This window comes from Thermobia domestica, chromosome 10 (assembly GCF_964235325.1).
Source record: "Thermobia domestica chromosome 10, izTheDome1.hap1.1, whole genome shotgun sequence".
Lineage (NCBI taxonomy): Eukaryota > Metazoa > Arthropoda > Insecta > Zygentoma > Lepismatidae > Thermobia > Thermobia domestica.
The window spans coordinates 265,807,817-265,833,003 of NC_137463.1; the positions used below are offsets into that span (position 1 = coordinate 265,807,817).

General features: G+C 33.7%; 1 protein-coding gene across 1 annotated transcript in view; it reads right to left on the bottom strand.

The window, feature by feature from the left end:
• Window positions 1–23,424, bottom strand: part of LOC145662216 (uncharacterized) — a 46,083-nt gene extending 22,659 nt beyond the window's left edge. Inside the window, exons 1-3 of the mRNA XM_081727548.1 lie at window positions 23,389–23,424; window positions 19,579–19,603; window positions 604–727 (exon numbers count right to left, since the gene is read on the bottom strand). Of these exons, the coding sequence (XP_081583674.1) occupies window positions 604–727; window positions 19,579–19,603; window positions 23,389–23,403 (164 nt within the window). The 5' untranslated portion in view covers window positions 23,404–23,424. The remainder of the gene's footprint in view (window positions 1–603; window positions 728–19,578; window positions 19,604–23,388) is intronic.
• Window positions 23,425–25,187: the final 1,763 nt, after the last annotated feature.

Here is a 25,187-nt window from a genome sequence, read left to right on the forward strand (position 1 = left end):
ACAATTAAATGAAAGTGACGATTGTATAACATACTAAACCTCAGTTCACGGATCAACATTACAGCACATAGGCATTTCTTCAGTATAGATCACCAACTTAAGAGACAATCCATGCATGAAAATGAAGAACAGAAAAATAAGAAAACAATATTGTAAGAAGATAATTGGTTCCTTACTTAATAAACCAGTGACAAAGCAATTTCTTTTTCTTCTACTGCATAACATATTCGTCAGCTTCACCTAATTACATTTTTGCTTCACGACGCACATTTACTGACTAAAGTACGGAAGGTATAACGTAATTGGCTTCCCGCGAAAAGTTGTAGTGACGTTTATGGGGAGTGGCCAGCTTTGTTACTCGTGGCTCGTTGAGCGCAGTAGATGGTTGATGGTGATTGGCTACGCTGTTACCACACCCCCAGTGACGAGCAGGTCCAAGCGCGGGAAGCCAACGAAATTATACCTTCTAAACTATAGTTTTATTGAAACTTTGGTTAGATTTAACCTCAGACTTAACTCTAGTTTGCGATCTGGTCTCTAGTATTGACTACATTAGATAAAAACACAACAGATCAACAGAAACAATTTGCCCGCGGTACTTACTGTTCAGCTTCTACAGCCCCTTGAAAGCTCTGTCCATAAGGGTCCATTAGAACCACTTGGCTCCCTCCTTCTTCAGCTAGTTTCGCTTTACATCTATCTAAATAATCAGCAAAATCAAATACTCCTGGAAAATATAGTAGACTAAACTGTTATTACAATATTTATTATTTCTAGGCATTGAAGTTTCTTTTCTACTCTTAGCAGTTTCTAACAATAACTAAGTTTTATATCTGAGCAACTGCCAATGTTAAATCCTACTTTATTATTGTCCGCTCTGTCAAATATTTATCAACCAATTCAAACTTCTGCGAAATAAGTTGGGGAGAGATGGGCAATGGCAATCATATAAGAAAAATGGGTTATTACGTAGTTTCATTTGAAAAATATATCGAAACAAATTTGTAAATATTACTCCAATCCTTCTACAATAAGTATGTAAAATAAAAAAAAAAGGATCATTCTTTCAGTTCGGGAACACGATATAAAAAATTCAAATTACTACTTTGGTCGCCATTTTCATCACATGTTTGTAATGGCGATCACAGTACAAGCTTAATAAACACACACAGTTTCGTAGACAGTTTTTTTTTTTTTTTTGCTAAATTGCGCCTTCGAAAGACTGAGAAACTTCAACTGAATCTTTTATTAACGTTTTTCAAAGACACGTCACAGATATATCCACGTGGTGAGTCCACAGCAGTACTGTCAGCATGAACCCACGATCCACAAAGGTTACACCGATACCAAAGTTTCAGTGTTTGACTCAAGTAGATAATTTTTCTCTGGAGAAGTATTCCAAAAGTTTGTTCGGAATGGCGAACACTATGATATAATAGTATCACGTTGATCTGCATTCCCAACATTGAAAATTGAGCTGGTTATACTGTAAAACGTAGTTTTTTCTAAATATAACTATGTGTCGTGCATTAGAAGTAAATATAACTTTTTATGAATCTTAGTAACTTCTAGATCTTACAACTTAAAATGGTTTCTTAAATTCGAGAAAATAAATCCTCGTATTTGAGAACATTCGTTTCTTATCTGTGCACGGAGTAATGTGTTCTTAAAAGTGAGATTTCGACTTTCTCAAATTATCTTGAGAAATAATGACTCAAACGCGGGAAATTGTCTCATTTCTGAGGGTGCAAATTCTTTCTCAAATTCGAGAAAAAATGTAATTTTTCGTAAAATTGAGAAAGGAACATCTGAGGAAATGAGGCATATAATCCCCATTTTGAGAAACACATTTCTAAAAAAAAAAATTGAGAATTGTCTTTCTCCAAAGCGAGAAACGGTGCACAGAAACAGGATTCTCAAATACTATAAGGGGAAAGGGAAATGGTATGAACCAAACTAAACATGCGATAAATTCAAACTATTAGTACGTACAGAATTTATATTAAATAAACATTTATAGTTATATTATTTAAAATATAACACATTTACACCTTCAATAAGAAAATTACATTCCTTAATAACGAAACGTTTGTTTTGCAACAAACCAAAAAATTAAGCAGATAATTCTGTAAAAACTGCCAAGAAACGAAAGTCTACATTTTTCTACACCATTATTATCCATCTCTATTACAGTCACCCTTAGCCTTGGATACAATCTTGGAACGTTAAATAAATAAATATATATATAAAAAAGAAATGAAATCTTTGAGTTTTATGTTCCACAGATGTCTCGGGTAGGCTAAAGTAGACGATGATGATAAGAATGAATGAAATAGTGCAATGAAGAAAGTGGAAAGAAACGGGAGAATCCCGGGAAAATCCACGCACACTGTGTTTACAAAGCCCACCACAAAGCCCACTTGCCGCGAGCTGGGATCGAACCTAGAGCCTCACACACCAGAGATGAACACTCTACCACTTCGGTACCGCGGCCCATACCTTAAATTAAGAACCAATGGGTACATACTGTATGCAGTGTGCGAATTGACGGGGGATGCCAGGAATTTCCCCTCTAAGAAAAAATTATCGCTCCTAGAGAAGAAAATTTTCATCCCTGGCCTGGATAACTTTGCAAATTCTATATATATAGTATACGTGTGTGACAAATAAATGCGCATATGGGTGAAAGTAATCCCTCCCCTGGGAAATCCGGTGCAGAATGATTATACGGATCTAGAAATTTGTAAAACTTACAGAAGAAATTTGACCTAATTTTTAATGGACTAGTATGTAAGTAATCAAAATATGGTGTGTTCTTATCTGTGAGATGTGTATTTACGTGAAAATATATTAATAAAGGTCGACCTAGCACGTGCTCGCCCATAAGGTAAGTAGTGGTAGATTAATAAAAGACAATATAACGTGCGATGAAGATAACGAGCAAATGATTTTAACGAAAATATGTCTTTGTATCGTGAAAGCATTGGTTTTCCATAATCATTGTTTACGAGTACATCCACCATCGCTGACGCACCTGCCCCTACAGACGCAAACCTGTGCGGCACCATCCTGTGCTCATGGCCTGACTCAGTTAGATAGGATTCGTGCTGTTTAGTGGCCACCTAGCACGCGTTGGTTGTTTTTTGCACAAGACCTCTTAAAGTGAATCTGCACCGGGGAATGTTAATGCACACCTCAATGTAACAAGCAAATGACTTCAACAAAAATATATCTTTGCATCGTAAAAGCAATGGTTTCCCAGAATTCTTTTCGCGTATAACCACCATCCTTAACGCACCTGCTTCTTACGGACGCACCCCTGCGCGGACCCCCTGCTGCACTCTTGCCCTGACTTCGTTAGATGGCATTCGTGCTTTTAGTGAACTCCTAGCACACGTTGTTGGTGTTTTAGCACAAGATTACAACGATAAACTGGTTCCTTTTAATTATTAACTCGAGCCATTAAAAATGACGACAACTTCTATGCAATCCCTTCCATTTATTTATATCTTGTTTATCTGTCGTCTTGACAACGACGTCTCCAAAACCCTATAATTTTAGAACATATACAGACATATGAACATCCTTCTATATTGATCTTACATAATAATATTTTACATGTATCTTTTTCTTTTTCTTCTTCGAATGGCATAATCAGTCTTGTACATATATTAAAACATCTTACGTCCTAAAGTTACTAAATATATAAATATACAACGCACCGTTGTGTATTATGGCGCCCGACAGAGTTTTCTTTTTATATTTATTCATTCAATAAAAAGAAAAAGAATTCTGGACCGTTCACTTTTACATATTGATCATTCAAGGTTTCGAATATACCTCGTATACTTAGAAATTACAATTCATATAATTATACATATATATTATACTAAATTTCATCACAATATTATTATGATATTTATTTTAAACTTTCTCATCATCTTCATTCATTTATACATTTCAACGACGATAAGGTACATTCGAAATTTGATTAACAAGTTATTTGATTCCTTTTCGGGGTCATTACATGCTTGTTACAAATTATCAATTATTTATTTAGGCAACATGAAGAAGGTTTTGAAAAAGATAAATGTGATATTCATATAGTTGTTCATCGAACATGAAATGATCAGATGTAAGACATAGTTAAACAAATATAAATTAAGACTGAAATATTGATAATAATCAGATCATAATGTAATAATTAACGTCTTATTAGCATCATAACATGAATATTGTGATTGATATTTCATTTTGGCAATCACAGGAAAACACATAAATAGTATGAAACACAAATGTTAAGTGATAAATATAACATTAAGGCATTTGTAGACATAATTTAAGTAACTGCTATTATAGAAATGAACTCAAAGATTTAATAACATAAATTAAAATACATTAAACTTTTTTAAAAATTAAAATACATTAAACTTTTTTAAAATTAAAATACATTTAATCTTTTTTTTTTGAAGACTAAGTTTCCTTCTGTTAACTGTTCTTTACATTAGCTTTCGTTATGACGTCAGGAGGAACTAAAGTTTTGACTAAATCCATCCATCGTTTTCTAGTGTTTTCGGTAGGCTGCCATAACTTAATTTCATCAATATTTCGTAATCCTAAAATCTTTCCAGTTCTTATATCCATAAGTTCAAATACTTTAGGATTAATTTGTTTCGTACACAAGGAAGGTCCAGCAAACAAATCACGAAATTTATATATCCTTTTCAATAAAGCATCACTCTGGGAATGTAGTCTTACAAATACTAAATCTTTAGGCTGAATTTTAATTTTACCCAATTGCTGTTCTTCAACTTTCAAGTTTCGAGACTTGAATTTCTGTATTCTGCGAAAATGTATCATACTCACAAGATGTGAATAATCAGTTTCATTGTTTCCATTAATTTGAATTCCAAAATGTTCAATTGGTGCGACATAATCTGTCCCATTATGAATGTTGGTAGATGCAACTCCTAAAGTATCGGACACCGAATAATTTAGAAAATATGTAATTTCAGTCACATATTTGACCCAATCACTATTTTTATCACGACAGCAATGTCGGAATAACATTCCAAGGTTTCGATGTATATTCTCAACAACTGAACTGCTGGGATGATACAGCGTTACGAAGTGTATTTTAATGCCAGCAGTATTCATGGCACGCATAAATATATCACTACGGAATTGTCCTCCATTATCACATAGTATATGTTGAACCGGACCACAATGTGGGATGTAAACGTTCAGTATACGGTCAACTATTGTTGATGAAGTAGCTCTACGCAGAGGATAAGCCACTATATATCTAGTAAAAATGTCCATTACGGTAAGCAGAAATGTTTCGCCAGTAGGAGCTCTAGGAAGTGGTCCATACAAATCTACAGAAATGAATGAATGCGGACGTTCAGGTATTATGGACAACATAGGTTTATATATGGATCGATAATTATGCTTGATCTTCATACATTCTTCACAATCATTAATATAATTCTTGATTTAGAATCTAAGCGATTTCCAATAAAAGGATTTGTTAATTAGAGAATACACTTTTAAATATCCGAAGTGTCCAAAATCATCATGATACGCTTTTAATATACATGGAACCAATTTTGGTGGAACACAAATTTTGGTCCAGTGTTCGTATCTGAAATCTTTAATTACCAAAACATTATTCAACATTTGATACAGGGTGTTCCAGGAACGAGGACAGTCACATTTATCTGCACATGTCGTCAAATGTTGAATAATTTTTGCATAAAGTTCATATTCTCTTTGGGATTTTTGCAATTCATCTACGGAAATATTGGAAATTTCTTCCTGTAAAATTTTGAAAGCATTTATCGATAATATGCGGTGATTTTCACTAGGAAACAATCTAGATAACGTATCCACTGGAACATTCTCCACTCCTTTTATTGTTTGACTTCAAAATCAAAAGATTGTAATTCTAATGACCATCTTAATAAACGACTATTTTATCCTTGTATTTTCTTCAAGTGACAAAACGAACTATTGTCCGCGATAACCGTAAAATGACATCCACTGAGATAGGGAGCGAATTTTTGTAACGAAAACGTACAGCAAGTAGTTCAATTTCCGTGATAGTATACCCCTTTTCTGCATTTTTCAAAGTTCGACTGACACAATGTATTACAGAAAGTTCATTTGCAGAAACTCCAGGTTGCCATAGTATTCCAGAAATACCTGTATGTGCACCATCACATTGAACATAGAAAGGACGATTATAGTCAGGATGATTCAAACGAATATTTTTCATTATGCATGTTTTCAAATGTTGAAAGCTTTGTTCTTGGGCATCTCCCCATCGCCATGGTAATCCTTAATAATAATAATAATTTATTTGTACTTTACACCCAAAGGCAATTACAAAGTACAAAGGTTATACATCATTATCGAAGGATATGCAACCCAACTCCAAATATGGAACTAACATTGGTAACACGAAATAGTACTAGAATAGGAATCTTTTTTCTCTTTACATATGCTGTACAAAAATATTCTACAATTTATCATTTAGTAACTGAAAACACTTTCGCTTAAAGGTCTTAAATTCATGCTGAAATAAATCCAATCCCATAGACTCAATTTTGTTACCTGCATCACATAATTTAAACAGTGGTGAATTCCTGTTCACATTTATTCTGTTTTCAGGCATATAAAAAACCTGTCTACCTCTCAGATTTTGCCGAGGACAATAAAAAGTTAATCTACTTAATAAGAATGCGTTATCTTCCTTGTTATCGATTAATTTTTTAAGATATAGCACTCACTGTAAAAAATCTCCTATTTTCAAGCGACAATAACTTGAATTTTTTTTAAAAGTTCATCATAAGGAATATAACGAGTTTGAATACCATATATTTTATACGCAGTATATCTCAATAACTTATTCTGAACTTTTTCTATTTGCTGTTTCCTACACTGATAAAATGGATCCCAAACAATAGATGCATATTCTAGTTTGGATCGAACAAATGCATTATACAACAATAAAATAGTCCCTTGATTTTTAAAATAACGACTTGACCTCTTAATAAAACCCAGCATTTTAAAAGCTTGGTTAGTTATTATATTTATATGATGTTTAAATTTCAAATTAATATCAAACCAAACACCTAAATCTCTTATAATTTCCTTTCTTTCTAACGTCTGATTCCCAATAGTATATTCAAATATTGTGCGTGCTTTATTAAGAGTAAAAGTCATTACATAACATTTTGAAATATTCAACTGAAATTTATTTCTCCTACACCACTCATTAAGCCTATCAACATCCGTCTGTAATTTAATACAATCACTTTCCGTGCGGATTTCTTTGTATAATTTGGTATCATCTGCAAATATTAAACATGAACTATATTGAAACATATTGGGTAGATCATTTATCATAATAAGGAAGAGTAAAGGACCCAAATTTGATCCTTGAGGTACCCCAGAATACACTGTGAATTCCTTAGATTTAATATTATTAAAAATAACATATTGAATTCTTTCATTCAAATATGAATGAAACAATTTGACCAGTTTTTGCGATATACCAAATGTTCTCAGTTTACTAAGAAGTACCCCATGATTAACCAAATCAAAAGCACGTTTAAAATCTGTATATACTACATCTACTTGAGATCTTTTATTAAAAGAATCATTAATTACTTGATTTATAGTCAGCAAATTGGAAATAGTTGATCTATTGCGTCTGAAGCCATATTGAGAATCCGATAAATTCGTAGATACATGATTAAACATATGTTTATAAATGATTGCTTCGAATATTTTAGCAGGAGATGATATTAGATTTATTGGTCTGTGATCTTGTATTAATCTTACCGGATTAACCTTAGGAACCGGGCAAACCGCTGATATTTTAAATTTCGCAGGAAATTTACATTGAGTCAAAGACAAGTTAAATGGTTTAATAAAATAAGTCAATGGTTTAATAAAATACTCTTTACAACCCTTGAAAATATAGGACGGTATACTATCATGGCCAAACGATCTTTTACTTTTCATTTTGTCTATTGCTTCTCCAACTTCAGCTTCGCGGATCTTGTCTAAAATCATTATATCTACACTTGAAGGAATTTCAATAGAACATATTTCATGTAGATCTATATTAGATGGTTCACAACTATAAACAGATTGAAAGTGTGTAGCAAAAGCTTCACATTTTAACTTAGTATCAATAATTTTTTCGTCGTTATATTCAAGGACAGATTGATTCATATTAACTTTTGAGCTTCTTCTATTATTTATGTAATTCCAAAACTCCTTAGGTTCATTAGCAATATTCGCTTCTACCTGATGATTATAATTTTGAAAAGCTAATTCAATGCTACACTTAATTTGTTTCCTAATATCTACAAAGTGCATGTAATCAGAATAACGCTTAGATTTTTTGAATTTGCGTCTAATGCGATCTTTCTTCTTTAAATTTTTTATTATTTCAACAGTGAACCAAGGCGGATAGGAACGTTTACTCTTAACCTTTTTTGGTGCGCATTCATCAAGTATCTTGTATCGTTCAGAATAAAAATAATTAACACCTTCATCTACATCATTAATTACGTACAAGGAATCCCAATTTTTTTCTTTAAGAAGCTGATACAGCTTCAGAAAATCACATTTGTTAAAATTATAAACTGCGTCACCAAGTTCGTTATAGGTTTTACAGTGTTTTAGAAACTGAATACTAATACTCAAACTCGGGTGATGTCTATCTTCTTGGACAAAGCAAACGTCTGATTTGGCAACTTCAATATTAGGTATGTTAGTTAATACTACATCTAAAACAGTATTTAATTGCGAAAAATTCGAGAAGCTCAATTTGTGTAAAACATTAGTTTCCAAATTAGACAAAGTTACGAAATAATTACCATTCATATATTCTGTTAAGAGCCCAAGATTGAGATCACCGATAATGAGAACATTATGAGACAATGATAATTCTTTGAATATTTCAATATTTCTAAAAAAATCTAAATAATACTCTTCTTTGCTATAGGGAGGGAAATATATTATACAAACGCATATAAAAGTTGAATTAGTTAACTCAATTCTGACCCACAAATCTTCATAGTTCGGTAATTCAAATTCATTTAATCTCTCTGAAGTATAATTATTGTTAACAGCTAAGAGCACACCACCCTCATCACGCATTCCGCAACGTTCCAGATCTCTATCCTTCCTAAAAACTTGATACTTGTTATCAAACAGTTCAGTACTAAATATTTCAGCTTGTAACCATGACTCAGTAATAGCCACACAGTCAAAATCATACATAGTTGAGCTCAGATAAAAATTATTAACTTTTGTTTTTAAACCGTTAACATTTTGGTAGAATATATCAAATGTGCTATTAACTACTGACATACTACTAGAATAGTTTTTAATATCAATAAATACATAGTGTTATGGATTATTTTTGAACAAGTATTCGAGCTCTTCTTACACGACAGAATAGTAAATATTTTTCCATAATGCTATATCGTCGGCGGCAATTCAAAACCTGCTATGTGCATTTTGCAGGAGAAGCGAAAAACAGTATCCTGGTTAGCTTTTTGGCTTTATAAAAGTGATGTTATAAGTAATATTTGATGCTGCACGTAACTTGATACCTTTTCAAGTAACTTGAGAAGGTACCAGTTACGTGCAGCATCAAATATTACTTATAACATCACTTTTATAAAGCCAAAAAGCTAACCAGGATACTGTTTTTCGCTTCTCCTGTAAAATGCACATAGCAGGTTTTGAATTGCCGCCGACGATATAGGTTCATTAAAAATACTATGTACCAGTCACCATACTTAAATAGATTTAAATAGTATATATCATTAAAAATATTGAAATTAATAATCTGCTTATTATTCTAAACATTACACCTTTCAATTCACTCCATATAATATATTTAATTAAATATGCATATTTAATACACTCTTTAGACATAATTTTCGTTTACTTACTATCATCATCCAAGTATATTACTCAATTAATGGGCAAAGTGCTGTCTCCTTCATTGATGGAATTAGGAAAACCTGGCAAATCATCTTCAGTTTTTATAATCATTACCGGACTACTTTCATTTTTTCTAATTAAGATTTGGCCACTAGAACTAACCCAACAAAATTTGTGGTGAGTATTTCTCGCAGCGTTTCTTGCCTTCCAAAAAAGTTGCCTATTTCTAGGGGACAAATTTACATTCACAAAAATTTTTTGATCATCACTTCCAGAAACTAAGTTATTGCTAACCAACCCTGTATTTCTTTTACTTAACCCCCTATCCCTTACCGATCGTGTCTTGAACTGCACAATTATTGCTTTTCTCTTGCTTTTATTAGTACCATTTGGAATTCGGTGTACTACATCTATATCTTGTTCTTCGCAATTTAATCGCAATTTTCCTGCCAATTTCAATTTCTTTCAAATTCTCACCAACACGCTCTTGGATTCCATGAATTTCTATGTTTTTGTTACGCCCGTATTGATTAAGATCATTTAATTCTATAGCCTGTTGTTTTAGTTGAGTTTTCAATTCTACATTTTCCGCTTTTAATTTCGTGATTTCTTTATCCCGTCTGACGTTCTCCCTAATCTCTACTTCAAACTTTTTAAGTAACTCATCATATTGATTGGACATGAATTGGACACTTGATGTTAGTTGAGCAATCTAAACACACAACGCTTCAAGCTTTGTCCCTATATCTCTAATACTAATAAGATTATCAATCGTGTTACAAGTAGTAGAATCATTAACACCCGTTAAAGCTACAGTACTCGTGGATTTTGCTTCAGTTCTCATAGAATTTTCACTCACATAACAACGTTTACACTCATTACAAATCCATTCTCTTATATTACCTGTTTGTTTCATATCAATATACATTTCCACCGAAATATTATAGCATGATATGTGAAACAATTTATTACAAGTCTTATTTGAGCATTGTAATGCATCGTCATAGCGACTAATTTTCGAATTGCAGCTCGTACAGGATGACATTATAGCTATATTTAAAGCAGAACTCAGGATTCAAAATGGCGGACAGTGAACGTAGTGAATGACTTGACTTCCAGGAACTGGCACCCTGCTTACTGGAACAAAACACTGTCTTAATGCAAAAGAAAACAGAACACTGGCTCAAATGTGCCTTTTTTCTACTTATTGAGATAGTTATGAAGAAACATATATATATGTATATATATTATATATACACCTCACTGCACAGTTGTTGTTAATATTAAAAACAAATAAATGTTATTTATTTTTAAATTTCTTATTCACTTACAAGCACACTCCACTTCCCTAGCCAGGCCTCCAGCGCCAAGCAACCAGCCTCAACAGAATGTTTGTTTACGATCTGAAGTCACCAAGTTTTCAGTTCTAGGGATCAATCACCAGCTCTATATTGCAACCAAGAACTGTTATCATTACCGGTAACACTTCATGTTCACCTCACTATCTTCAACAGCTAAGAAAACTTAGGAATTCCACTCAAACACAAATATAATACGGAGCTCTTACTCTGCAGATCCTTCTACTCCCTGAGTTACCAAGTTTTTGACAATCCTTTCCTTGTTATTGAGAATAAAGGTTCGGTGATTTCTGCGAATTTTGGAATAGATCTCCTAAACCAATTGAAAAGACCCAATACCTGCCGAGTTTCTTTTAAATTAGTAGGGGCTGGCAAATCTCTGATTGCTTGCATTTTAGAATCACTGTTACACATTCCATTTGCGTTGATTCAGTACCCCAAGAATTCAATGGACTTTTGAAAGAATTTAGATTTTTCGATATTCACTGTTAAACCAAAATTTTCAAGTTTTCTAAATAATCTTCTGACCGGCATAATAGACTACATTACTACGTAAATCTTGCTTTAATACTTGATTCAAGCATGACGCCAATGCAGCACTACCATTTATCAATCCCAACACCACACGATTATGTTCGTATAATTGACCTTCAAACAAAAAGGCAGTAAAGGGTTTCGAACTTTCATCCAACATAATTCGATTATACGCCATGACCAAATCTAAATTCCCAAATACGGTATTACCCTGTAATGAAGTGAGGATTTCATCTACAGGAGAATATCTTACTTGTTGTAACTTGACATGTGAGTTTAATTTTCTGAGATTCATCACTATTCTGTTTCCCGTCTTTTTTTTGGTACTACGTGCAACGGGTTTAAATGTATACTTTGAGAAGGTCATTATTCCTTGCTCTAACATCTCTGATATCTGCTTAAGCACATTTTCTCTAAACCGATATGGGATAATATATGGCTTCGTCACAATGGGATCTTTAGTATCTACTTCAATAGTATATACAAAATCCTTAAAACAACCTGGCTTACGTGAAAACACTCTCTTATGTTTATAGATTATATCTTTAAACAATGAAATCACTCGGTCATCAACAGAACCCAGTGAATTTAGAATACCATCTACACATTTATAAAAAGAAAAATAATCATTTTCCATCACAGACGATTCTTTTAACATTTTACTAGCATTAGTTTTCTCCAACTCATTAGCTTTAATATCCAAAACATTATTTATAAAAGGTTGACATTGAGATGCGATGTTATCTTTAGCGGGGATTAATTTCTGAATTACTACGTTATCTAATGTACATATGGTAAACGTCTTGTTTTCAAAATCTAAAACGGTACGTGTTAAAATGTCTCATCCAATTAGTATCTTTTCATTTAATTCGCTGATAACCAAAATCAGAATTGTGACTTTATAATTTTGTATCCCAATTTCTATTTGTGTTTTGCCTAGCACTCTTTTTTATGTTTATCCGTGTAATCAACCAATATCAAATTGTCCACCTTTTGTAGTCTAGGATTTGAATAATTTTTGGTAATTTCACGCCATAAAGCATACGATAAAAGGGATACGGTAGCTCCTGTATCAATTAAAGCATGGATAGGAATATCATTGACTTTTATATTAACTCTCGCCGTGCAAAAGGTTTTTAAAAAGACAAAATCCTTTTCAGTGGTATCTATATTTACTTCCATATCATCATCAAATCTCCAAAAACAATTAACAATTGGTAGACATTAATAAACGAGGTTTGTATCTAGGGTTTTTAAATCAGTCTCACAATCAGAAAGTTGACTGGAAGTATTTAACGCTGACGTGGGTACAACCCCTTCCACATCAGCACAATCTAGTTTAAATTACTTTGATTCATAACTTCGGTTAAATTACACTGTACTCCACATTCTTGGGTATTTTCTTGGCGATTACGCATTGCTACAGCACTCGGATTCCTACGTGTAATTACTGCCATCTGTAAATCTCCTTTCAAAGTAATTTCTGCCATCTGTACCTCGATTTTCCATAAATAAACGACCGTTGTTGTTCCTGCTGAAATTCCGGTTGTTATTTCTAAAATTCCTGCTCTCGTTTCCACGGTTCGGCTGCACCTGATTACCGGTTGCATTGTAATCGTTTATTCTACTATTAAAAGTATTTTCTGGTTGTATACTTAAGTTGCGAATTGGAACTTGTTGTTTATGATTACGACCAAAATTGCTTTGATCTCTGTCTTGTTCTCTATTACAATTTTGTACTACAAATTGACTTTCATAATTCTGAACGAGCATTATCAGATGATTAAAATTAACACATTGCGCAGACATTAGTAGCTGTTGTAATCTAAAAGGCAATAATATCCGGATAGAAGGGATGATTCGTGATTCTGGATGACCCGGATTTAACGCTCTTAAGTCATTAAATGTAGAAATAACAAATTCTGTAATATTTCTATGTAACTTGGAATTGAAGGTTTTCGATCTTAACAACGCGTCTCTATTTGCTATCATAAAATCGTTTTCATAATTAGAAAGCAATGCGTTTTTAAATACGTACGAAGATTATTCCTAATAGCCTTGAACCAAGTTAAACTTCTATCTAAGTGAGACTCTTGGTAGTACTATGGTAGTACTAATCAAGACCTACAGTTGGGAGACAAAACGTTTATATTTTTGATCAGCACCATCCTTCAATCTAACCAGAATGATAATTACGAGTCAGTCTTATTATAGGAAGGGCAGCAAACTGAGCCGAATTCCCTTTCAACACGTACATGAGGCTAACTTATATTCTGCACGATTTCTTTAGATTTTTATATAACAGCAACTATTTCCCAATTCGACGGAACGAAAACTATATTGATCCTGGCTGATAAGAATACTGACAACGGAGAAAGGAATAGCGAAGTGAAGATATTCGTACGAGATGGATAAGATGCGTGACGCAATGCTAATTTAGCTAAACATATTAATAACTTGAGACATTTGCCTATTTAACTAAGCTGATATTATCGTCACAGTTCTTACACACACACATGCATTTATCATCACGGTAATATTATGATGGTAGCTCCATCGTTGCCATCTTGGGCTGGCAACTTCAATCCCCTGATAATTAAATGTAGGAAATTCGGGTACCTGAACTGCAGGTACGTTTACCCGTAGGTAGAGAATTCCTGACACGGGCGAGACTCCGACTCTGATCTCTTCTCTTTCAGGGTTGGATTTCCTCCGTATCTTGACTTCTACGTCTACTAAATTCTGGTCCACGTCAAAATGGCTGCCAAGGAACCATTAGCTTGTAGGTGTCGTAGCCGAAATAGGTTAAAGAAAATTTTAACGGGAACTCCTTGGAGACCAAAATATCACACAGGTTTATCCAAAATTAACAATTTAGCACAGGTTTAAGTCCATAATGATTAATTTTCCATCTTAAACTTTTTGAATTTCTCGGAGTTCCCCGCCACTTTTCTTCCACTAACTATATATTTTCTTCTTCTTCTATGTATAGAACATAAGTACTCCCACGGTAAGTATGTATAGTAATCATTTTGGAACACCTACGAGCTATTCGTTATTGTAACCATGTATATCTTAGTATTATTATTAAAATTACATCCTATCCTTTTTCTGCTAAACTTTAACTTTCTAAAGACGTTCAAGATTCACTCGCTTATTTGGGTCGGGTAACAGCAGACATAGCTTTCTAAACAAAAGAGTAACGTATTACTTGTTATTGATAGTTGAATAGCAACTGTCATCATCGTAAACGTAAATTCTGGTAAGCATTGGAATATTATAAAACTTTACAGTATACGTAATCCAATTTACTAATTTATTATGTACATCTTATGTCGGTCTTATGTGCTAATTTTTCGCTATTTGATGTTCAGATTCAGTATAACTTGCCAATGTCAATATTATCGCGGTAAGTTTACCTTAATGTTTACGAGAGTGACATCACGTATATTGACTTGTCTATTTTCACACGAACAATAGCAAGTCAACAGTTACCTGCGGCTTAGGTCAAGAATAATAACAGAAAAGCAAATATAGTGAAAGAATAGTAATACAAAAGCAAATATAGTGAACCAAAGAAAGAATCAATGGGAAATCAACCTAACAACGAATACACTCGAACAAACATGTTAAAAGGTAACAACGCTGCACTAATTAACTATACGGGTGCCAGAGAATAATAACACAGACAACATAACAAAAATCAATGTACCGTTACCGGTAAATCGGTACCTTACAAATTCTATGGTTGGTGTACTCATACGCCACCTCAGCCACATCACCGTATTGCGTACTCATCGGTTCGCACTCTGCTACAACTGAAGTCCTTTATCTCGTTTCCTGAATAGCAATTAAGCCCTAGCAATATTATACCCTAGGAAAACATAGTAATATAATTTCGGTAATGTTTTTACCGTTACGTTTTAATTATCTTTTATCTTACAAATTACACATTATTTCATTATTATTTTTAAGAAATGAGAAAGTGTCATAAATGGGAACCTCAAAATTTGCCTTGAGCTCAGAAATGAAAACATGTTTGAAAATAAGAAGACATTTTGTCTCAAATATGAGTAAAAATTACAATTTTGTTTTGAACAGGCATTTTTCTCATTTCTGAGTAAGGAAAGTTTTAAGAGTGTATTATACCAGTCTAGTGAATACCGTAATGTCTGTCTGGTATTGATATATAAAGGTTAATTTGTGTGATATAGACCATTTTTTCCTCTACAGTATATAATGAAATAATACATTGCATACACAGCAATATTGAGATTAATATATGGTGTTCAATGGACATATTCCGAACCATAGAGATTCATCTCAGAATAGAGAACTGTTTTGTGCGTTATCTACGCACAATTTTACTTGCATAAAAACCTGACTCAGTGCTACCAACTGTTGTCAGTGCGAAGAAAAGTTACGTGTAAGTTCTCTTGCATTTGTCCAGGCGTTTTGCAAACTGCAATTTCTCTGGATACCAAATAAGGAAATTAGAGCACACAGGGGGTGGGAAGATAAATCTTCTGGTGACTGTACATTGGTGACATTATCAATGAACTGCGGCCTATTCAATGATAATATTATATCGTCTAAAGTGTTGATATAAAATAATTATTCAATGCTTCATTGTCTTAAATCAAACATGGAATTATTTGCGCCAATGTACAAAAGAAACTAGAGTAATTTATCACTCTGAGGCCACTGCTAGAACCTGGTAGTTTTCTAAATGGTGCTCATACATGCAAAATAGAATTATTTTTATTTTTGAATTAACTAATTCAGTGGTAAATCAAAACGCTTCGAGATGGGCCTGTAGACAAGGTATTTACTTGAGGGACCTTTTCCTAAATTTATCCTCAAATTGTCTCCTTGTCAACGAAACACACGACTTGACAATTTAGCCACTTTGAAAAGCTTTGTAGAGGTCCTGTTTATAAAGTATGTGTTATGATTTGAAATGGGTCATGTCCATATTTTAATACACTATCCTTAAGCTTTAGTTTTATCTTCGAAAAGAGGAGGAAATATCATCAAGTCAATTCCGACCAGTAGATGGGAAAATCAATTGAACTCGCCTTACAGTTAACGTCTTTTACGTTGAAAATTCTCCTTGAGATGTGTCAGAAGCAGTTACACTTGGAATTAGCTCTTCTTTCCTTCATTGATCGACTTGGCTTACCACTTCAAGGAGTGTTGTGGCAGGGTTGTGACCATATTCCATCTTTTGCTCCCAGTCATGACCGACAACATAAAGGTGTAGTTATTCAATACCTAGTGATAAAGTTCCCGACATAGTTCGTGTTTAACGGTAGATTCGCGAGGAAGTTTATAGGAAATAACATTGTTCTTACAGAAAAAGAGAATGACTGCAAACAATTATATTAGACTGTGTAATAAAGTCTTCAATTCTTCTAACAACTTTTGGTTTGGATTCGTAGGTTATGTGCAAACAAAATAGATTTATTATATCAAATACAAGCAGCAAAAAACCATTACAATTATTGCATAACGAAAATTATTACACAGTGTAGTAAAATTGTTCGTAATCGTTCTTTTTTCTTTAAGAACACACTAAATTCGTATAACACTTCTCGCCAATCCACCGTAAGAATACTATCGTATCAACAATTGGACACGGTTCGCCATCTGCTTGAGAGTTATAATGTGGATATAAGATTTAGATCTTATTCAAAATAGACGAAAGGATATCTGCAGTATTTCATATGGATACATGGGCGTTATATCTTGATAAAAAAAATGTGAATGGTTTCCAGATTATTTAAACCCTCAAGTTATCTTATAACATCAACAAACCGTAATTTGTGTGCGAGTTTTTTTCTATTGATATTTTGCAGCACTTTCAGTGTGAGGGTAACTCAAAATATCTTTCTTAATTATAGTTTTATTACCATAAGTCTACCGAATCATTCGAAAGTTCCGTATTTGCTTAGTCATACAATATTAAATGTTAACTCGTTCGACCAGACTTCTGCCCATAATGTGATTAAAAATATGCCTCTTCATATAGTCAGGAAACCCTAAGTGGCAGAACTCAAAATATTTGACAATATTATTCGAATAACAACTCGAACAGTCCTTGGTTTTATAAGTATTAAACAATTATTGAACTATTACTAGAATTTACTGCTGTTTGGTATTGCAAACATCAACTGAGGTGCTACGTTTCCAAATGACATGTTCAGCTGAAATAGTTTTTGGCAACATTATAAAAAAAACTGTTATGGCTATGACAGGATTGCATGTAAACTACAATTTTTCACGTGCTAAAATACAGGGATAAATATTTTTTCTGGTTGGAACTGTGTATTTTATTTGGTAAAGATAATAATAATAATAATAATAATACATTGAGATCTCAATTTGGAATACTTTGTTACATGTATTTTGGTTACTATTCTCCACGTAGTAGTAAAATGAAATACCATTTCGGCTAAAAATATTTCAAAGAAGGGTGAGAATTCTGATCCATGTTTGCACCGTCCTCCGGAAGAGTGGTTTTTCCTGATCTAGTATGAGACATGCACTAAAATAAAGTCAAGTCCGAGTTACTAATTTCACAAATAAGAAAGTCATATATCTATGAGAAAAGAGTTCACTTCTAGTTAATAAAAATACTGTCCGGTAGGGGAGAATTCAGATCAAAACTGAGCCTGTCAAAGCCTCGACCATCTAAAACTTTGTCCCATATAGGTATAGGCAGAGCGTTAATAAAAAGAGTGTCCGGAATCGACTCCTACTACCGGTGTTTTTATTATAAAAGTTCCGCTATAAAAAGTATTCTTACAAAATTCTGTACAAATAATTTCTTCAAATTTTCAAGGTTAGTTATAGGTAGTCTTTGACCGTAAGGTTGCAGACAGGATCTCTGCAAAGCCCCGAAGCAGGCTAGGCAGAGTGGAGTAAGGGGCCCAGAGCTCCGAAGCAAGCAGTGGGTTTGTTCGGTGACCACAGAGCCCCGAAGCAGGCTAAGCGGTTGAGGTTGCGATTCCCGACAAAGCCCCGTAGCAGGCTAAGCCATGAGAAAGGAAAGGCGTAGTCCCGATGCAGACTAGAGGCCTGGGGTGGGTTACTCCTAATGTTCCGAAGCAAACAATAGGAGGGGCGCCAGTGAACTGGTCCAGACTTGCCGTCGTCCAGCTAATTTATAGAGGTCCTCGGGCGGCGGTTGCGCTGCTGCTCCATTGACATTGTCTGCTCCGTGGGAGGGGCCAGAAGCCCGTCGTCTGCAGGTGATAGTAGATCCATCTGGTGTGTGTAATCCTCTTGCTAAACCACGTGATGGTGTTTGTAAAAACTGGCGTGTGGAATTGTTTATACACAATACCATGTGTGACATTACAATATACAACTTGTTTCTGTTTCTAATAATAAACCTTAAGGTGCTTTCCGTTTCCCCGATACTGGGTGTAGGATTGAGGGGTAAAAATAAAGGAAACCACAGTTTATTCCTTTTTAGATTATACAATCCAGAATCTACGGGTGTTCTACAGGTTGTCACCTGCTCACTGGTCTAACTATGGGGAGTACATGATCAAAAAACATGGGAAATGTAGGATCTAAAACCAGGTATAACATATTGAGAACAAATGCTATCAGAGATTAATACATACCTATATATATACCTGTAGAATGTAAGCACTGTTTTAGTAAACAAATGATGCTACTTAAACAAAATATGTTCCATACTCACTGCTACGTCCACGAGTAAATTTCATCTGTAAACAGAAAATCAAATACAGATATGGATATTTGTGTCTTAAAGTTATTCAAAATTGAACACAAAGTATTACGCTACAACCTACGAAATGATAAAAAAAACATGTAAGAGACTGAAATAAATTGGAAAAGAAAAGCTTCTTTTATTTAACTTTGCCCTTATTCCAGTGGCTTTAATTTTAAAATGCGTTGTTAGACATGTTATTTCGAAGTACAATGATACCTTGAAATTCAAACTTATTCTACCTCTGATGCATGGGATCCCTGGTTCGATCCCAGCTCGCGCCAAGTGGACTTTGTGTTGGACAATCACCGTGTGCGTGGGTTTTCTTTGGGTTCTCCCGTTTTCTCCCACTTTAATCATTCCACCAATTCATTCATTTCTCACAATAACCGTCGCCTTTAGCCTGGCCGGCATAATCGTGGGACGTAAAACTGAAAGATTTCAAACTTATTCTGTTCTAGAGCTCCGTACGAATTCCGAAAAACTCTTTTTCTTTTGAAATTAAAAAATGAATGAATCTATTCCTGGGTCATACTAACTCGAACATTCAAAATGATTGCAAGGTTAAGAACACTGATATTTAAGGTAAAATATTAAAACTGTTTAAGGTGTTGTATTTAATCTAAAATAAGGTGAAAAAAGAAAAAAATGTATAAAAGTAGCTGCAAAAATATTCGAGATTGGCTGGAGGTAGATCTACCAAGAACTCGGGATTACCTCTCAGGCCTTGTTTCCTAGGCATGTTTGGAGACAGTGGAAGGAGATAGATATTTTGGGCATCTAACAGATTCCATGCCAAGAGGAATGGTACTTGGAACTACGGAATAGTCTTGGACAATATATTTTGACATGTGGTTCGGATTCCACGTTAATCAGTAGGTCTCATATAGCCTCGCTGCTGAAAGGGACGCTAAACTCAAATCACCTCACCTCACAATATTTTGACCGCAAACCAACATCTCTTTTTAAGGCGACCTAAACTTTTCAGGAAATGTTTCTATTAATAGTAGCAACCACTCCTTATAATGTTTTTGTGCAATTCTGCAAATAAAGGAAAAGTCTCGAGGACTTGAACTCAATCCCTAACAATTGGACATCCCACGATCTAACAGAGAAATTACATGAACACACTTACAAATCCGTTCTGAAGAAATCTGATTTTGAGTTTCCAGTGTTCGATGAGAATGATACTCATATCCCTTGAATATGTTCTATTAAACTTGGAATATTCCGAAATACCAGAGTTTCGATGTAGCAAAAATCTGAACACAAACAACAAAGGGAATGAAAATATTGCAATTTACTTCAATTACTCTGTTCAAGTTTGGATTTATACGGTTTCTTTCCTACAACCTTCTCAAGTTTTTATGACGTTTATTTTTGATTACGTGATTCACTTTCTACAATTTCAAAATTTCGACATTCTGAAATTCGACAGTTGAATTAATAAGTTCAACCACTGGTGGTTCTTATACAAGACATGTCACAAATTCTCAGGTTGAAAGTGTTTAACGAATACAATTGCGTATGTTTAGTCTCTTCGCGTAAAGTATGAAAAGAAATGGTAATAATTTCAAAGTAGTTGAACAAATAGCTTTGCTCAAATTATACAATAAATAGTGCATTTTATAACTGTGACCATGCAGTAGATGAATAAAATGCATACGTAATGACAGAGAATTTCAACATGAACTAAATAACCGCGGTGCAAATAAATCATATTTAGCGATTATTGTACTATCTTCAAGATATTAAATACCATTCTGGAATGAGAATATTGAGAAATATCTGCCGTATGACAAATAGCTGGAGACAAATGCACAACTCACACTTATATATTGCCATTACTAATTTTACTTAATTTGAATTTAACATTCATTTATATCTAACAACACCCACTACAGTTTAGATGTTACAAACATAATAATTACTTACGTTTTAAAATTATTGTATGAATTTATATAAAAGTGATTTATTTTAATGTAATTATTTTTTATAATTCTTGATGCATTGAGGAATATATCGTTACATACCAAAAAGTTGTCTTAAAGAGAAATCGAACTCACGCTGTTATGGGAAGCAGTCTCGCGATTTACCAATGAGCTAACATGAAAACACCTATAGAGTTCTTGCTAAATAAATATACCTGAATTTCCAAGACAATGACATTCATATCTGTTGCAAATGCTGTTGATTTTACGTTAATTGTCTTTTTAATTCTACTGTGGATGCGAGAACTATCTCTACTGTCTTTTCTTTCATTGGAAATGTTCTTTTATGTATGGAAACGTAGATAACAAATGAAGCATGCATACATAGTTTGGAAATATATCTATATCATTACGTATTTCAATGGATGTTACTTTTGGAAATACCATACAATTACGTATTTCAATGAATGTTACTTTTGGAAATACCATACCATTACGTATTTCAATGAATGTTACTTTTGGAAATACCATACCATTACGTATTTTAATGAATGTTACTTTTGGAAATATCATACCATTACGTATTTCAATGAATGTTACTTTTTCTACACTTAATAACATTTTCAACATATCTTCTTACATTTAAAAAGAGAAACACACATCGCAATAATTTTTCTCGACTGTGGAGGTTGGTTGACTTGGGAGCTCGAACCTGTCACATTGATTTACTGTTTCCAAAGATGCTGGAAGTTGGACTGGATACATGGTATTGAACCAACTGACAGGTGGAAATCTAGAATACAATGTATATCTATATTATTAGGGAGTGTTCAGAAAGCTGTATACGAAATGGAAAATAATTTATGCATAATGAATACAGATCGCAAGCAAAAAAAGGCAAAATGTCTACGTGTTAAGAAAACGAAACGAAAGCAAGAGTAACAGTTACTGTACTGCCTGTCTTATCAATTGGTAAAGACAGTTGATTGCGTAGCGTGGGGGCATGGGTTCAAATTCCCCCGTTGGCTTCCATTTTTGTGTTTGAAACAGTTTTGTACACGAGCAGATAGTCGTAAACCACAAAGAGAATAGCATGCTTAGTTAACGGGTTTGGTACTTTCTTCAAACAGCCAACAGATCGCGTGCAAGGGAGTTCGACTGTTGTGTGTAATGCAGACTCTTTCTTCCGTCATTTTGTTGCCCTTAGGCATGTCCATTATTAAACATATTTTCCCCTGTATTTGTTCCTATAGTTGCACAATTCCTATGTAGCTACATGTAACTAGGACATGATACCTTTTGTATTCTCTTTCGCCCGTTGGTGAATATATACGTGTTTCATGTTTCACCCTTCTCACAATAATTAGTGGTTTCCAGAACGATGGCTATGCATTGTCATATCATCACTAATTTTTCCACAGAAAAACGATGATAGTCGACGAAGAGATTTGAACAAACGCCCTCACGCTCCGAAGTTGACTGCCTTTACCACTCGACCATACTGCCAATAGAGTAACCGTTCCTTTTACTTTGTTCTACTTTTTCAAGAGTAGACAGTTTTCCTTTTTCTTTTTTCTCGAAATCCATACTCATTTTGCACAAATTACTTTCCATTCTGTATACAGCTCGCTGAACTTTCCTAACGCTATACATTGTTGTCTAGATTTTCAACTCTTAGTTGCTTTATTACCAGATTAGAGAATTTACAGCTGAAAATAGTCATAATCAGTCTGTTCATCCTTTGTAAAAAAGTGTGTACATAATAATACTAGTCCTATCATAGAGGCTAAACTGTATTCTGTTATAAGTTTTGTTGTTCATTTATTTATCTGTTTCTAGGTACACTAACCTCTGGACAATACATCTGCAAAGGTATGCCATTGTACGATGATTCCTGAAAAATATAAAAAAAACGCATCAATGTTGGTTATTGTAAGGTTTGACCTTCCAATTATTTATAATTATTTAAGTGGTTATTTTTAGTAAAAATCAAACTTTACAAACCTAAAAAAATTCTCATTTTCAAATGTGAGCTCCATTTTGTTATATTAGACTTAGTGAATGTTATATAAAAGGAAACAAACCATTACTTCATTAAGAAATTATAATATTAAGTTGACTCAAAATAATTTTAGGAAAACATTGTCTTTAAATACGCTTTGAGAAGGGACAACGCCAACTTTAATGTCTTAAGTGGGGCAAACGAAGGGACACAGAAAATGTTGAAAGAACATCTATTTTATTGTATATAGAAAAGCATACTTAAATATAATCTACATTACAATAAAACGTTGTTGGGTGAAAAGTCGAGGGTGGCCCCTAACCCTTCTAGCGGGTTTGTCACCAGGTTTGAGTAAGGGCAAGTAACACTTCTCTCGGCTTGTTTCATACAACGGAATTATTATTTACGAAACTGTTGGGTTATTCATAATTTCGTCCTCAGGTCTTCCTCACAACCTCTTGCCAGTAACAACTCTGATTTATTATTAATTTTTATGCCTTGTGTTGAGATTCGAATTGTTAACTTTGTGAGGTTTTTTTAATGTTGTGTGGGTATTTCATTATTTGATCTGAATACTGAGCTTGAATCTTATAGAGTGGCTCCAAATTTTGGATTGCGGGGCACAATTGGTCCTACTTTTTCGCCTTTACAGATTAAAGATTATTCTAAAAAGAGATTTAAAGATTAAAATTCAATTGAATTGTGTGAGTTTGAGAATTTTAAACAAGTATGGATCATTATAATAATTATACAATTTAGTAAGGTATATAATATATATAAATGTTAATAATTTATGATATGTTATTACAAAGAATTCTTGACAGCTTTCAATCGTTTTTAAAAATACAAGTGAAATGATATGTGTTCTAAATATGTTTTAAAAATGCCTCAGTTCACAAAGGGCGGGTGCCCATTTTTGGCATTTTTAAAGTTTTCTATAAGTAGTAGTTAGTATTATATTACTAAGTACAGAGTGGACTATCAGTGTATCTAGCTGTCACGGCGATAAGCCTACTAGTTTTAGAGTCGTTACGGTTGCACTAAGGCGTGAGTCCATTTTTATGTTGGGATTTAAAAGGCGTAAGTGGACTTTTTATTGAAATGTTATGAACGTTTATATGGACATCCGCCCTTCAAGATGTAACCAAATTGATTTACTACCGACAAACCTTCAACACGGAATTTTATTTATAATTTAAGACGCCGTGAAGATGCTGTCCTTTAAGATAGCTGTAATGACTGTGACAAATTCAAAAGTGATGTATGTGGTACAAAGAATGATAATAAAAGAGTATCACTTAAGACTCAGTGGGATGAACACTTAGAAGAAGCAAAAAATAAGTGTGCACGAAAAGATAAAGACAAAAAAGAAGCAGGCTTCTTGGGTCACATAAAATTGTAGTTATGGTCGATTTAGAGAAATGTTTGCCATTTCCGAACATGAATAATACAAAATCATATTATCTAAGAAAACTTTGGACAATAAATCTTACTATTGTAACAACCCAGGAAAACCTAAATGACAATTTTGTTCCACTAACTGTAAGTCTAACTAATGAATTTTGAGAACATTTATTGCTAACACTATTAAATTTTCACTAAAACATTATTTTTGTTATATAGTATTGCTTCAATAGTTTTACAAA